Source organism: Acanthochromis polyacanthus, chromosome 10 (assembly GCF_021347895.1).
Source record: "Acanthochromis polyacanthus isolate Apoly-LR-REF ecotype Palm Island chromosome 10, KAUST_Apoly_ChrSc, whole genome shotgun sequence".
NCBI lineage: Eukaryota > Metazoa > Chordata > Actinopteri > Pomacentridae > Acanthochromis > Acanthochromis polyacanthus.
The window spans coordinates 20804172-20819600 of NC_067122.1; the positions used below are offsets into that span (position 1 = coordinate 20804172).

General features: G+C 45.3%; 2 protein-coding genes across 3 annotated transcripts; one reads left to right on the plus strand and one right to left on the minus strand.

The window, feature by feature from the left end:
• Positions 1–1634: 1634 nt before the first annotated feature.
• Positions 1635–4709, plus strand: aldob (aldolase b, fructose-bisphosphate). Its single transcript, XM_022212219.2, has 9 exons — positions 1635–1799; positions 2691–2803; positions 2887–3098; positions 3197–3251; positions 3350–3510; positions 3593–3676; positions 3772–3946; positions 4039–4238; positions 4441–4709. The coding sequence occupies exons 2-9, from the start codon at positions 2692–2694 to the stop codon at positions 4534–4536; spliced, it is 1095 nt and encodes a 364-aa protein (XP_022067911.1). The 5' UTR covers positions 1635–1799; position 2691; the 3' UTR covers positions 4537–4709.
• A 3821-nt stretch (positions 4710–8530) lies between these two features.
• On the minus strand, positions 8531–14821 carry LOC110963751 (uncharacterized). Of its 2 annotated transcripts, none has more exons than XM_051954300.1 (3): positions 9017–14821; positions 8724–8868; positions 8531–8641 (listed from the first exon to the last, which is right to left on the minus strand). In XM_051954300.1, the coding sequence occupies exon 1, from the start codon at positions 14571–14573 to the stop codon at positions 12870–12872; it is 1704 nt and encodes a 567-aa protein (XP_051810260.1). In that variant the 5' UTR covers positions 14574–14821; the 3' UTR covers positions 8531–8641; positions 8724–8868; positions 9017–12869. Both variants share the same exon structure in this region, with proteins under 2 accessions (XP_051810260.1, XP_051810261.1).
• Positions 14822–15429: the final 608 nt, after the last annotated feature.

The following is a 15429-nucleotide window of genomic DNA, read 5'->3' on the forward strand; positions in this document are numbered from 1 at the left end:
CAAACCTATTAGAGCATACAAAAGCGAAAAGCCTGCAGCTAAATTAAGCCTTCCATTTAAAATGCACATGTATGATTTCCCTCCATTAAAGCAGAATAGTCCTGATCGAAGCAACATGACCTCCTTGTACAGATACTTTGTGTTGCTGCAGTGTTGATTTACAACTTGCAGCTCTTATTGTAATTATCCTAACTATCAGACAACAAAAACAACCGAAGCAAAATTTGGTGCAATGCAATCTTTTAAATTGACCTCATACAGTTTTAGGAAATTGTAACTCTGTCTGGACAACACTTGACACTCCCCTCAGTCTTCATGCAAAAAAAAAAAAATATATATATATATATATGGAAAAATCCTTTCAGACAAAGACTGGACTCTGAACAGCCATATTAAAGAGCACATTGCACTGAGTGCAGAGTCCTGGTTGTGTAAAGCCTGGCTTGTCATTTTTTTTAAGTTACAAATCCACCCTGGCCTAGATATAGGTTCAAACACCTCTATCTGCTGAAGTCACTCATGGACTGTGATAACACAGAACTAGCCCTACAAGTTTCTGGCCCATTTTCAGTGATCAATATGAAAACTCTTCCTGCATGACGTACTTAACAAGTAATGTGACGCATGAGGCTGAGGTACACGAGGTAGCATGAAAAAGAGGGTTGTTACAATGAATCAGACTAATGGTCTATAATTGGTGTCTCACAGATGAACAAAGCATAGTCCTATAATTGTGCGGTCACATTATGCAGAGAACAGCACACCCTAATTCTCTATTAATAAAGACAATTAACTTAAACAGCAATTATAATTGCTTAAGCTTTAAGAGTCTTTCTTTTTTGTTACTATCTGTCTAATGAAAGCACAGAACTTCGGTCAACTCAGGTTGTTGTAAACCTGCTGTGCAAAGAAACTTATTAACTTTTACATTTTAAGATAATAAAAGTTTCTAGTGATGTAAAATGTAAAACGGATTTTTAACTGTTGAAAATTGCAACAATTAAAGTTTTGCTCATTTGCACAAGGAAGTGAAAACAAAAGCTGCCTTAGTAATGATGATGACAATAATAAGTCATAGAAAATATGTATGTTGCATCATGCACATTTTTTGAGTGCAAACTGTGCTTTTCCTGACTTTAAGGAATAAATAAGTGTAACCAGGTCTGTTCAAGAGATCTAAAATGAAAAGATCTAGAGTGACATGGAGAATCCCACTTTATGAATGTGTCTTGGTTTAATTTAAAAGTAGATCATTGGAACATTAGTAGCCTTTCATGCATTAATGCACATCACTAATTTGGAAGAAAAACAATAACTGCCATTGTCTTCTGATGGTACAATGAGTCATGCTTTTGGTCATTTCCTTATCTGCAGAACAAAAGAACAAGACAGAAACCTGACTTGCAACACCGCAGCAGGCCTCTCCAGTTACATTTCACCATCTCAGAGCAGATGGAGGCGGAGCAGCTTCGTGATGAGCGCATGAACGCCTGGATTTAATAACACTCTGTTCCCATCTTGTTTTCAGCCGCTCGGCTCCTGATAGGAACTAAGTCCACAAAGCAGCATTGATGATGCCACAACACCAAACACCGCCCCTGTGGGTGTGAACGGCCAATTGCTCCACCGAGGCGCCGCACGCCCCGCCACATCAGAGCCCCTCCTCCACAGCGCACAGTTGCGCATAAATACGGCCTTTTACCCACTTTTCGGCCTTCTCTATCAGTGATTTAACTGCTGAGAGGCTGCAGAGGCCGTCTGAAGCTTGATCCGCCGTCGCTGTTCGATAAAAATCTCAAGTAAGACGTGTTTTCAACTTTTTAACTCTGGCACACTTGCAGGTATTCATTTTTTTTTAGAGAAACTGTTGCAGCCCTTCGACTGTTTTCTGCACATCTCGTCTGTGAGCGTGCTGCGATGGATTTGTTGATTTAAGCTGCAAGTTTACACTCAAATTGTAGAACTAGATGCACGAGTTTTTAAAATCAGTTTGTTCTAGTTACAGTGATACATGTTCAGGCTTCTCTAGGTGGTCAACCTTTTATGATTCTTGATTGCACTGTTTGCATATTGTGGTCATGGTGTTAATTGTAAGCCATCACATCGTGCTGTTTAATGCATTCCTCTGCAGAAAGCACTGGGTTAACTTGTAGCCAGCAACTTGGAGTGAACTGTGAACTTTTATTGCACATTGAAAGGGAGCTCTTATCTGTTTTGAGGCCGAAGTTCAACCATGCAAGCCAAATATTTAACCTCAGAGGTGGTGCTAGAGAAGCAGGATGCTGGAGGTAGTTTTGTTGTGTTAGAGGGGAAAACAAGATTAAATGTTTTTCATACTCTCATAATGTGTGGCTTGGAAAAACACCCTGTTTGCATTTGTCTTTTTGACGCCTATAACTTCTGGCCAACAAAGTGCATTAGTGAGCAGTTTTAACCATTTCTTCAGGTGTGTTAAAATAAGGAAGTAAACTTTAAATCTGGATCTCAAGCTGAAGAAAAATTATGCAATTGAGCTAATTTCATTAAGTTGCCTCAACCTGACTTGAGTTTTAAATCAGTTAACGCAGAAACTTGAGTTAAACCACACACATTAAGTCGATGCAATCATCAACATGAAAACCAGAAGTACCTAGTCTGTTCTTGACGAGTTTCTCAACACCTGTCAAATAACTTTGCTTTGTCTCTGCTAGGATGACTCATCAGTTCCCATCCCTGTCTCCGGAGCAGAAGAAGGAGCTCTCTGACATTGCTCAGAGGATCGTAGCTCCTGGAAAGGGAATCCTGGCTGCAGATGAGTCAACAGGTGAGCATCAGTCTCAGTTATTATTCCATGGTGAGAGGTAGCAATGTGCAGTGTAAGTCATTTTCCTACAATCCTATTAAAAGGCACTATGGGAAAGCGCTTCCAGAAGATCAACGTGGAGAACAATGAGGAGAACCGTCGTAGTTTCCGTGACATCCTCTTCTCCTCCGACCCCTCCATCTCCAACTCCATCGGCGGAGTCATCTTATTCCACGAGACGCTCTACCAGAAATCAGACAGCGGCAAGCTCTTCCCCCAAGTCATCAAGGACAAGGGCATCATTGTTGGCATCAAGGTGAGGATGCTGCACAGTATGGAAATGTTCAGTCCCGACAAGGGAAACATGTTGACACGTTATGGAACTCACTGATGTGTTTGGTTTTCATGCTTTAGGTGGACAAAGGCACAGCTGGTCTGAATGGAACAGATGGAGAGACCACAACACAAGGTAAAGAGTCTCATTGACAAACCTGCTTTTTTTTTTTTTAAAATAATGTAGATTTAGCCTTGCAGACATGGGTTGCTAACATTCTGTGTGTTCTCCAGGTCTTGACGGCCTCTCAGAGCGCTGTGCTCAGTACAAGAAGGACGGCTGCGACTTCGCCAAGTGGAGGTGTGTGCTCAAGATCTCAGATGGCTGCCCCTCAGCTCTCGCCATCGCAGAGAACGCCAATGTCCTTGCCAGATATGCCAGCATCTGCCAACAGGTGTGTTTTCGTATAGTGATTTGTCTCTACAGTAATCACCAGCAGATTGAGTGAGTCATTAATTTTAACCTGTGTCTGTTAGAATGGCCTGGTGCCCATTGTGGAGCCAGAAATCCTGCCTGATGGAGACCACGACCTGCATCGGTGCCAGTATGTCACCGAAAAGGTTCGTGCAGCACATGAAGTAGTAGGAAAAAAAAAAAAAACATTTCCTTGTTATATTAGATATTTGTATTGATTGTAAATCTGTACATTCTTTAGGTGCTGGCTGCCGTGTACAAGGCTCTGTCTGATCACCATGTGTACCTAGAGGGCACCCTGCTGAAGCCCAACATGGTCACCGCTGGACACTCCTGCGCAAAGAAGTTCACCCCTCAGGAGGTTGGCATGGCAACCGTGACTGCTCTGAGGCGCACCGTCCCCGCTTCAGTGCCTGGTGAGTGTCGCAAGGCCAGCCTCTCTCCATGACAAATCACTTCATAACAGATGTTTCTCAGAGTACAAGCAGCCTTTCTGTGTCGTTTCCAGGCATCTGCTTCTTGTCTGGAGGCCAGAGCGAGGAGGAGGCCTCCGTTAACCTGAACGCCATCAACCAGGTGCCCCTCCTTCGCCCCTGGAAGCTCACTTTCTCCTACGGCCGCGCACTCCAGGCCTCTGCTCTTGCTGCCTGGCAGGGCAAAGCTGCCAACAAGAAAGCTACACAGGATGTTTTCTGCAACCGGGCCAAGGTGAGTCTCGGAGGGTGTGGACGGCACTGACGAGTTGCCTATTAAATAATGCTTATCTTGTATTACTCAACTTTATGCCGTCTGGTGAATGATTGATTGTCACAGGGGTTTTGTATGTTTGAACTAATGCGCCACATGTAGCTTATGATTAACGCTCAGCTTTGACTTTGCCCTAACTTGCCCCCTCTGTTGCACCCATCAGATCAATGGCCTGGCTTCCAAAGGAGAGTACAAGCCCACCGGCTCAGCTGACCAGGCCTCCATGCAGTCTCTGTACACTGCCAGCTATGTCTATTAAATACTGTGAACACCAAAACAAATTGCACATGGACCAAATATGACTACAAGAAGCTCTTCTTCCTGTTCTACCACCAACGTCAGGGGAAAACTTCTTTCATAGCGTTGAACTACTGTTTGTCTTCTCAATGAAATAACTGGAAATGAATTAAAAGACCAAAAATGTTTTTGAAATGTTTGCGGTTTTGTGTCTGGGAGAGCATGTTGCAGTGTCAGAACCACAATACTGATGGGGAGGTGTTGTTTGCTAGCTTGGACATGCATGAATGACACGCAGTTGTGGTTATTGGGCTTAACTCCCAACTGATAGAGACTAAATGTCTTTACATGGTCACTTACAGTAAAGGGAATAGCAGCTATTCCTGTCTCATGTCCATGCATATGATGAACTTCAATGTATGTCCATCCAAGTTTACCATAATCCCTTGTGAAGCCCACAACACCAACACAATCACCAGTGAGGAACATGGATTAAACTGCAGTGAATGGGAGTTAAAGTCATGCTTAATCAGCAAAACATTATCTGTAAAAATGAAACAAAGGTGCTGCACTGTGTTGTGTTTATCATTTATTTGACAAAGATAATATAGTCTACATTTATTGCACCAGACAAAGTGGGGAAAAAAATACTTGAGGCTAAATGTGTTTATCACACCCATAAAAGATGACAACCGGTTTCAAGCGGGTTTAGAATATCAACTCTGTACTGTTAAATCACAGTCAAGCTCTGACACTCAAAAGTGACTTCACTGTGTCAGTTCAACTTCGAAGAGATTCGGACCCACTTGTAATAAGCTATACTTTAAGATTTCCTAAGAAGCCCTCGCAGGCAGATGTCCTACATCCAAAACTCAGTTCACATCTGTTTCTTCAGCCAAACTGTGAAATGAGTTCAGCTAAATGCATACAGAGGCTCACATTATCATGAGCTGCGGTTGAAAAGACATTTAAAGCTCAATCAACATACAGCATTTACTGTATAATAATGATGCTCAGAAAAAAGGAACAGTGCATTAACATATGAAGAAAAGCTCAAGTCATTGTGATGTCAGCTACAGATGTTGTAATTATTTGTTTCCACGCTACAAAATATGCAAATTTTGACCGATCTGCCCAAATTAGACGGATGGAAATGACAACACAAGGTTTTAGGGTGTACAAAAAGTGTCCTCAATATAGAACAAAACTTCAAATCAACTGGGCATATTTGGATTAAAAACCTTGACTTTCTTGGAGTTTTTGAAAATTGTGGATCAGAAGCAAAACACACTTTGAAGTGATATAAATGTAATGACACAAACACGTTTGTCTGACATTATTGATATGAACTCGCATCACTGTGCAATACACATACACATCAGGTGATATAACATTAGTTTGTGGCAACTATAAACTGCTTTGAGGCTGATGTGCCCTATTAGTAATATAATAATCTGCTTTCTATGACCTCTGCAGGAGCTACACATGAGCCTTTCTAGCGAGAGTGGTTCCTACATTCCCTTAGTACACGCTTGTAAAAATATTTTTCTCACATTTTATGACACAAGTCCTGTTTATTTCAAACAAGCTTTTTAAAAAAGCAAATAAATGTGTTTCAGTAATGCATGACAGTAAGGTGGCGTAACATTTACAAGTGATATATTGTACAGAAATGAGACAGATGTCTTTCCCTGGACAGGCGAAGTGCAGGAGAAATGTCAGTAATCACAGAGTTACAGCTTTAATGGTTGATCTTAGCTCAATGTTGTTTCAGTCTGTGGTGGTGGGATTCTGTGGACAATACCCTGATATAGAGAACAGACACAGGAAGAGAAGAATGAAATTATGAGTGACGCAGAGATAATGAATAGTGCCCTTTTTTAGGTATCGTTGGAAGAAATTCCGTTCGGCTTCTTCTGCCCACAAATGTGTGAGGGTGTTTGAGAAAGTTTGATCAGTCTCATTCAGATTTTAGTTCAAAATCATCTGTTATTTTTGGGTTTTCGACTACTTTTGGGCTGGGTGCTGCCTTACCATGGCAAAAACATTTTATGATCACAAAAAAAATCTGTGTAAAAAGTAGGTTGTGGTTGGAGAATCTCGCTCGATCGTCTCCTCTCAAGTCATTTTGTGTAGCAGCAATAACACACTGTTTTACTGGCAAGTTAGCAAGTTACTGCATCTTCTTCTTATTTAACATTAAATAATCGCTGGCCACCAGTCTCATATGGCTACTGATTATCAGTGAATATTTATACCGGTAAATTCTGACACTCCTATTTATAGTATGCCATTCATGCATTTTGATCTTATTGTATTTGAAAATATATTCCTAGTTTGATTATTACATTTCTGTCTACCTGTATAATTTTGGTGGCAATGGCCTGTTTTACATAACAACAAATAAAGTGCATATACCTGAGTCTGTGTGCTTTTTAGTGCCAATCCTGCGATGACACACAAGAAGAAGAGAAGAACTGACACGAACAGGGAGGATATGAACAATATAATTTCAATAGCATTAGTCTGTGCCTATATTGAGAGAAAGAGAAAGTTAGTTGTGAATACAACACTGTGAAAATATGTGTGTTCTTCATTGAGTTGAACAAAACCAAACACATGCTGTAACTTACCACGTTGTCAGGGGTCAAACGTCGCATATAGAAAGAGATGCAGACTGTTCTATAGATAAGAGAACCTATGATTCCCAAAAAGGAAACCACATACATGGCCAGGCACGTTGCCACCTGGGAAAGATCGGTTTAACAAGATTAAGAAAAGCTGTGGGTGACTAAATAAAGTTTAACATTATAACCAGAGGAGAGTATAATGCTACACCTACCATCTTCTTGGATGGATGCAACTCAGTGTAGATTGAGAGGATTCCACAGACAAGAAACTGAAAGAACCACCAAAGAAACACATCGTCAATTTCATTAGTATGTCTTCTAAAGATGTAACCACCGACCTCTGAACTGAAAACTGATTTTTAATTTATGCTAGACAGAACTTGACAGATAGATAGATAGATAGATAGATAGATAGATAGATAGATAGATAGATAGATAGATAGATAGATAGATAGATAGATAGATAGATAGATAGATAGATAGATAGATAACCCTTTCAGAGCAGAGCCAGACTAGTTTTTTTCCCCTATTTAAAGTGTTCATGCGAAGCTAAGCTAACAAGCTGATGGCAGTAGCTTTATATTTATTATACATACTGGAGAATGGTAACAGTATCTCACATAACTATCAACAAAAATGCCAGTATTTCACTAAATGTTAAATTATTACTTTTCCTTTTAACACCAAGTTTTTTGATTGGCTTTGAGGAATCACTCTTATATGTTTCTACTTTTTAGGAGAACTTTTCTTCTCAATAGCAAATGGGTGGAAAAATAACTGTATGTTTCGCTATCAGCATCAGCCAAAATAAGTTGGAAAACTCCAGCAAAACTCCCAAACTCATATGTCCCAAATTTTAGAATATCTCCTGAAGTGGAATTAAGATATTATTGAGCCATCATGGTGGCCCACTGGCAGATTCAACAAAGATTGCTCCTCAAATGTACGCATTCATTCAGAAAAATAGGAAAACTATTTCAACTGATTCCTAGGAGCTTTAGTAAAAAGCAAATGGATTTCTCTTTTAAGTTTTTAAAGCCATTTCACCTCTCACCCAAGAAGTTTCTTCAGTTCTAACTGATTAATGTTAAATGGAAACATCTTCAAGAACCAGAAAAACAAATCCAGTTAAAAAGTCCTGTTGCTGTTCCTAAAGTTAACTGGATTACCATGACCTTGATGACCGAGAATCTACAGAAACATATGAATTTTTCTGTAGCTTTGTCCAACAAAACTGTGAACCTTTTGCCTTGCAGGTGTTTTCTGCCTCTATGAGTGACGCTGATATCATGATGCACCTTCAGTGACAAGTAAAGATACAAGAAATTAAGCACAATATTTCTCCATTTCCTGCTTGTTGCTGTTAGTCAGCAAAATGTTACATACCAGAGCTCCCTGCCAGAAGGGGATGTAGATATCAGAAGAGGAGAACAGCTCTTGACCAGACAGTTGAAGTCCCATCAGCGTCTCAGCACAGCCAAACATCAGAATAACAATCTGGGAAGGAGAAGACGGAGGATGGATGCAAGTAGTTATTAGTGGTTATAATATTTACTGTTTGGATGTCTTGGTGTGTTACCCCAATACTCCTGGGCTCTTTTTGGACAAAGCGATGCAGAGGCTTGTTGGACATCAGCACCGAGCTGTCTGGCTGCTGGTTCCCAGCTTCTCCTGTTGCTCTCTGTCTAGTTGTTGACTCAGTTCCCTCCATTGTAAACTTCACACTGTATTTTGTTGTGGTCACAGAGATCAAGAATTTATCAAACCAGACGCATGTTCTCCCGCTGATAGCACAGATATTACTCTGAATTCTGCTGCATGCAAGATTGTTTACCACAGTGTGAAAGTAGATAGAAACATGAAGTCACCAACCTTGTCTGGGATTTGTATTGCAGAAAAGCAGCGTGAACAATAACGGGAAGGGAATGTTGTGGGTGCAAAGAGGAAGTGCGGAAATTTAAGACAGCTGTTTTTATTTTTTCATGAAGGGGAGGAGCTATGTCCTGATTCATGGGCTGCATTTTTCTGAAGCTGAGTTTTCAGGACGATTGTGTCACAGAGGCACAATGAACGCTCCTTCAAATGTGTCCTACAGAGGCTCCCTGTTTGATCCCAAGTCTCCAAAACAGAATGAATTTCCACTGAGATCTGGGAGAAGAGGACTGATTTTCTGTCTAATGACACTGTTGATCTGACTGGCTTAAAGGATGTCCACAAGAACAAACCAGAAATTTTCCTGCTGTGTATTTCAGATTAAATCTCATTTGCATTCTCCCCATTTTTTCTAATATTGTACATAGATATATAAACATGACAGATTTGCATCATGAATGTACAGACAACAATCCTTTGTGTTTGTTGTGAATTACTCTTATAATAATGTATTTTCTATGATCTCTGCAGCAATTTGAGCATTTTTAGCGAGAGTGGTGACTACATTCCCTTAGTAGGTGCCTGTAAAATATTTTTCGTTACAATTTACAACAGAAATCCCTTCTATTTCAAACAACCGGTCTGATCAAACCTTTAAGGTCAGCTGGATGCAACAAAACAAGCAAATGTTATTTGGTTCAGGTAAAGGAATTTATTGCTCAGTAGCTAAATGAACATAAAAATGATCAGAAAAAACACAAGACTGGTGGATGTTACCAAATCAAACAATAAAATATCACAAAACGATGGTTACGAATGTAACTACGGTTCTATGAATCCCGGATGACCGGCAGAGGCGGTGCATAAAGCACTGGATGATCATCCTTACGCTTGCGCAGGTCGAGTATTAATGACAACAAAGTCACACGTGACCTCCCGGTGGCTCACGTGAACCTATATAGCCACGTGACACTGGAAGCTCAGTCCCTCAAGACCTCTCGCAAGCAGGAGATGCCGAGAGACTGGACGCTCTGGCGGTCATCCGGGATTCATAGAACCGTAGTTACATTCGTAACCATCGTTCTATTTCATCCCTACTGACCGCCAGAGGCGGTGCATAAAGCACTGGATGACACATATCAACAAAGTCCCGAGGAATCCAATAAAAGACGAAAACAGCAAACCATGCCCACCTTATAAAGCAGACGAGTTGTGCCGAAGGACCCCGTCCAATGGGTTGGACACCGCCACGTTCACTCTGTAAAACCTCGAGAATGTAGATTCCGACGCCCATGATGCAGCCTCACAAATAACGTCAAGGGGAACACCGGCCAATGCAGCCCATGAAGTGGACAGACCTCGTGTGGAATGGCATCTCACACCCTCTGGTAGAGACCGCCCCTGCGACAGATAAGCCTGCTTAATAACATCAACAACCCAATGGGCAAGTCTCTGTCTTGACAGAGCCAGGCCCAAGCGAGGTCTGGCATAGCAGACAAACAGGTTGTCAGACTTGCGGACACCCCCGGTGGCCCGTATGTACATTTCGAGAGCACGAACAGGACACAGAGGCTCGGATGAAGTCGTTGATCCAAAACGCGCCAGCCGGAGTGGACGCGCAATAGCGGTATCGGTAAGTACCTTAGGAAGAAAAGAAGCATCAGGCCAGAGAGTAACACCAGAGCCGTCAGCATTCCACCTGCAGCGGCTGTCATGAACTGACAGGGCCTGCAGTTCCCCAACACGCTTACCCGAAGCCATAGCTAACAAAAAGGCAGTCTTCAACGACAGCCATTTCAGGGGTTCGAACGGAGCAGCCCGAAGGGACTCCAGCACGAGAAATAAATCCCAAGATGGAGCCACCGGCCGTGTGGGAGGGCGGAGGCGGCGAGAACCCTTTAAAAAAGACGACACAGTCTTATCACTGCCAACGGTACAACCATTAAAACCATGATGCAAGCAAGAAATGGCGGCAACATATACCTTAAGGATAGACGGCGAGCGACCCAGGTTGAAAAGTTCCTGTAAAAACTCTAAGATGAACGGCACAGGGCACTGGACAGCATCAAGGTTCCTGTTCCGACACCACCTATCGAAAAACGTCTATCGGCTTGCATACAACCGCCATGTAGACGGGGCCCGGGCATTGGCAATAGTGCGGCCTATGTCCCCGTCATACTCAGAGAATGAGATCCTGGGCCCTGTAGTAGCCAAGCCCACAGCCGGAGTCGATCTGGATTCGGGTGCAATATCCTCCCCCCGAATTGGGACAGGAGGTCCCTCCTGGACGGCAGGGGCCTCGGCAAGCTGCAGCAGAGCCTGCGCAGCAGTGGAAACCATGTCCTGGCCGGCCAAAATGGGGCTATCAGTATCAATCGAAGTCCCTCTTGAAAAACCCTGAGCAGCATTGGCAAGATTAGTGGAACAGGTGGAAAAGCATATAGGAGAGTTCCGGGCCAATCGTGTGCCAGAGCATCCAGGTCCCGTGGAGCCGTGTTGTCCGCAAGGCTGAATCAGTCGTGACAATGCGTGGACTCCTTGGACGCAAACAGGTCCACTTCGGCCCTGCCGAAGGCCTGCCAGAGATGACTCACCACCTCCGGGTGAAGTCTCCATTCCCCTGGTCGAGGCATCTGCCGGGACAGGAAATCCGCCGACGTGTTCAGCACGCCTGGGATATGCATAGCTCTCAGGCTGGCCAGACGTGGAGCAGCCCAGGTCAGAATCCGAGTGGTGAGCATCACCAATCCCAGAGACCGGGTGCCCCCCTGGTGATTGATATGGAATTCCACGCTCGTGTTGTCGGACCTCACCAAAACATGCCTGTTCCGTAGACATGGGAGAACATGCCGCAGCGTCAATTCCACCGCTATCAGCTCCAGAACATTGATATGAAGCCAATGCTGCCCACATGCCTTGAACCATGTGGCCCTGCCATGTCGCTCCCCAACCTCGAAGGGAGGCGTCTGTGTGGACCACCGCCCAGTGAGCTGGAACAGAGCCCATAGGCACCCCCTGTGTGATGAAGTGGCCCCTCCGCCACTGTGAGAGAGATTCGAGACATCATTGGGACACACGGAGGCACCTCCGCCGGTGATCGTGTCGAGGTGCAAGCTGTTTAGCCACATCTGGAGTGGTCAAAGCGACAGTAGACCCAAAGGGACTACCGTCGACGCCCCCACTAACTTCCCCAGTAGGCGAAGGTACAGGACGTAAGGTGGAGCCCGTCCACGCTGGAACTGTGGGAGCATGTGCAAGATATCCCAAACTCTTCGAGGCGAGGGGCAAGCGGTCATGGTCCGCGAGTTCAGCACCATACCGAGAAAAGTTGTCACCTGTGCGGGCACCAGGTTGCTCTTCTCTACATTGATGCGCAAGCCTAGAGAGGCCACATGATCGAGCACAATCCGAGTATCCCGAACAACTTTGTCGTGAGACGGGGCGCAGATCAGCCAGTCGTCCAGATAGGGCATGATCTTCAAGCCCCGAGCTTGCAGGGGCGAGAGAGCCGCAGCAACGCAGCGGGAGAACACTCTGGGCGACAGGGAAAGGCCGAAAGGAAGGACGCGGAACTGATAGTGTCACCGTCGAAAAGCAAACCGAAGGAACCGCCAGTGTGGACGCGCAATTGGGACATGAAAATATGCGTCCTTTAAATCTATCGACGTGAACCAGTCCCCTGGATTGATTGCCTGGAGGACGTGGGGGATGCGTAACATTTTGAACGGAAGCACCTTTAAAAAGGCGTTCAGACCGCGAAGGTCGAGAACGGGGCGTAAGTCGCCCGTCTTTTATGGAACAAGGAAGTATCGGGAATAAAAGCCCCCTGGATCTAGCAGGGGGTCCACAGACACTATAGCACCCTTGGCCAGCAAGGTGCCAATTTCGGTCTCCAGTGTCCGTGCCCTGGTCTCGGATAATGGTCATTTGAACTGGAGGCTGGCGGCAGAACTGAATACGATAACCACGGGTCAGTGTGGTGAGTACCCAGACGTCTGGGGTGTGGGCGGCCCAGAGTCTGAGTTGACCCGAGGTAAAATATCTGACCGCCGGCCGTCGTGTCACATCTGCGTGCCCCCTGCCCTCTTGAGGGCTTGAGGGGGCGCTGGTATGACTGCCCAGTCCTCGAGGGGCGGGAAGGCATAGCCGAACCCTGCGACCTCCTTTCTGGAACTGGCCTATAGTCCTGGAGACGGGACTCGACAAAGGGGTTCGAAGTGGCAGAGGAGCACCCCCGTGAAGACGACGAGGTAGTTCCCGAACCCCCACGGGAAGGCGGACGCGTTCGAAGACCCACCAACTGGCGTCTCGTGCAGTTCGCCTGCGCCGTGCGTTCTAAGGCCTCCAGCGCAGCTGCTCCAAACAACTCACCAGGAACCACCGGTACACTCCGCAAAGTCCATCTGTTCGGCTCCGAAAGCAGAGATTGCGCTAACCAAACTTGGCATCGAGTCTGTACGAGAGTGGACATGAGATGCCCGAGCTCCCTAGACATAAGGGCAAAAGCCTGCAGGGAAGCATCCATTAGGCCCCATGTAGATGGGTCAACGGAGCTCCGGTCCAATGACGCCGAAAGGCCCAACATGAGATGTGACAGAGAGTTTCCGATACGACCCATGCGGGCTCCCATGTCATATGCCTTGCAGAGTAAGTCGTCCATAATTCTACACTGGGGCCGAGGACATCTAGCATTAGTGCGAAGTGTCTCCTCCGGATGCACTATAAGGGACGCAATGGCCGGTTCCACAGCAGGCATATGACCGAGGCCATACTTGTCAGCATCGTGCATTGAAGCCAGTGCACGACCATCGGAAGTGCGCCTGGAGAAGGCTTTATTGTCTGTCCAGCAGGCATGTAGCTCCTTCCCATACTCCTGAGAAGGAGGAACAGCAAAAGGCATGGAGGCTTGTTGACGACGGAAGAAGGTGCTGGACTGGGCCTGTTGAGCACGGGGTACATCGAGACCCAAACGGGTAAGGGCAGTTGCTATAGCCACAGATACGGAGTCCTCTCCTGTGCCCAGGGAGCCTGTTGATGCATGAGACCCAGCCTCAGACACCCGGGAACTCAATGTGTCATAATCATCCCGAAACTGCGTATCGGACGCGGCAACAGACAGTGCATCATCTTGCAAAGGCAGTTCATGTTCATGCGGAACAACCACAGTGCGTCCAGCATCAGACTGAAGATTCTGAAGCAGAGCCTTCATCTGAGCGAGCTCCGATGACATAGAGTCCACTTTAGTGGACAATCTGCTCTGAGAGTCCGCCTTCCGTCTCTTCCTCGGCCAATCCTGAGCCTCAGAGGAAGAACGCTTGCCGTGTGCCTGGGGTTGGCCGGCCGGCATCTCAGCAGATGAAGAAGCCCAATCAGGGGGATCCTCAAACTCCACCAGTCGAGCAACCTTCACAGCACGCGGCATAACCATGCAGTCGGTGCAAGAATTGCCAATGAGGGCATCCCGCAGATGATCCACACCAAGGCAGGCGGGACACAAAACATGACCATCCTCCGATTGTAGCAGAGTCAAGCAGTCTTTGCAGCACAGATGCTCCATCAAAGCGTCAACCCAACAATAAAAACAGTGAGGGTATATACAATCGAGTCAGGTCGAGCAGAAAACGTCACTGGTGACTCTAAAAAAGTGGAGCAGCGGTCACAAACTGGGTCGAGCAGAAAACGCCACTCGCGGTTAGCGACGGTCCAATATACAACCGATAAACAGTTCCAAATGACAAAAAGAAGACCGCGTAAATCTGTAAAGAGAACTACAGCAAAAGGAACGAGAGCTGAATGCAGCCGTAACCAATACAAACGTAATGAAAATGCGGTTATAAACGGCAAAAGCCAATAAACAGAACAGGCCATAAAGGCAACAAGACAAATGAAACAGCACACACAAGGTGGCAATACAAAACAAATCTACCGATAGCAAAGCAACGGCGAGAAATAGAGAAATGCAACTCACCAGTAGTTGCTGGAGAGACGAAAAAAGTTGATAAACAGCGCTGATTGTGCAGCCCTTGGAGGGCAAGAACACTCGCAGCACCGACCTTACCAGTCACAGGGCTTCCAGCAACAAACAGTGACGGGAGAGTAGTGTATTTAGCTGAAAACGCTCAGAATCACACACACCAAACCTGCACGCGAGAAGGTGAAAAGGGACTGAGCTTCCGGTGTCACGTGGCTATATAGGTTTACGTGAGCCACCGGGAGGTCACGTGTGACTTTGTTGTCATTAATACTCGACCTGCGCAAGCGTAAGGATGATCATCCAGTGCTTTATTCACCGCCTCTGCCGGTCATCCGGGATGAAATAGAACGAATGCTAACAGAGATTGTAAAACTAACTAAACACAAGCAAAGTAACAAATCTCTCTTGTCAAAACTTAAAACACAGAAGCAACTCTAAC

Excerpts from the sequence above, each read along its gene's own strand:
- LOC110963751 (XM_051954300.1), bottom strand. The coding sequence starts at position 14,573 with ATGGAGCATCTGTGCTGCAAAGACTGCTTGACTCTGCTACAATCGGAG.
- aldob (XM_022212219.2), top strand. The coding sequence starts at position 2,692 with ATGACTCATCAGTTCCCATCCCTGTCTCCGGAGCAGAAGAAGGAGCTC. Across the intron at positions 3,947-4,038 it reads CGTCCCCGCTTCAGTGCCTG|GCATCTGCTTCTTGTCTGGA; the intron begins GTGAGTGTCGCA and ends TGTCGTTTCCAG. Across the intron at positions 4,239-4,440 it reads TTTTCTGCAACCGGGCCAAG|ATCAATGGCCTGGCTTCCAA; the intron begins GTGAGTCTCGGA and ends TGCACCCATCAG.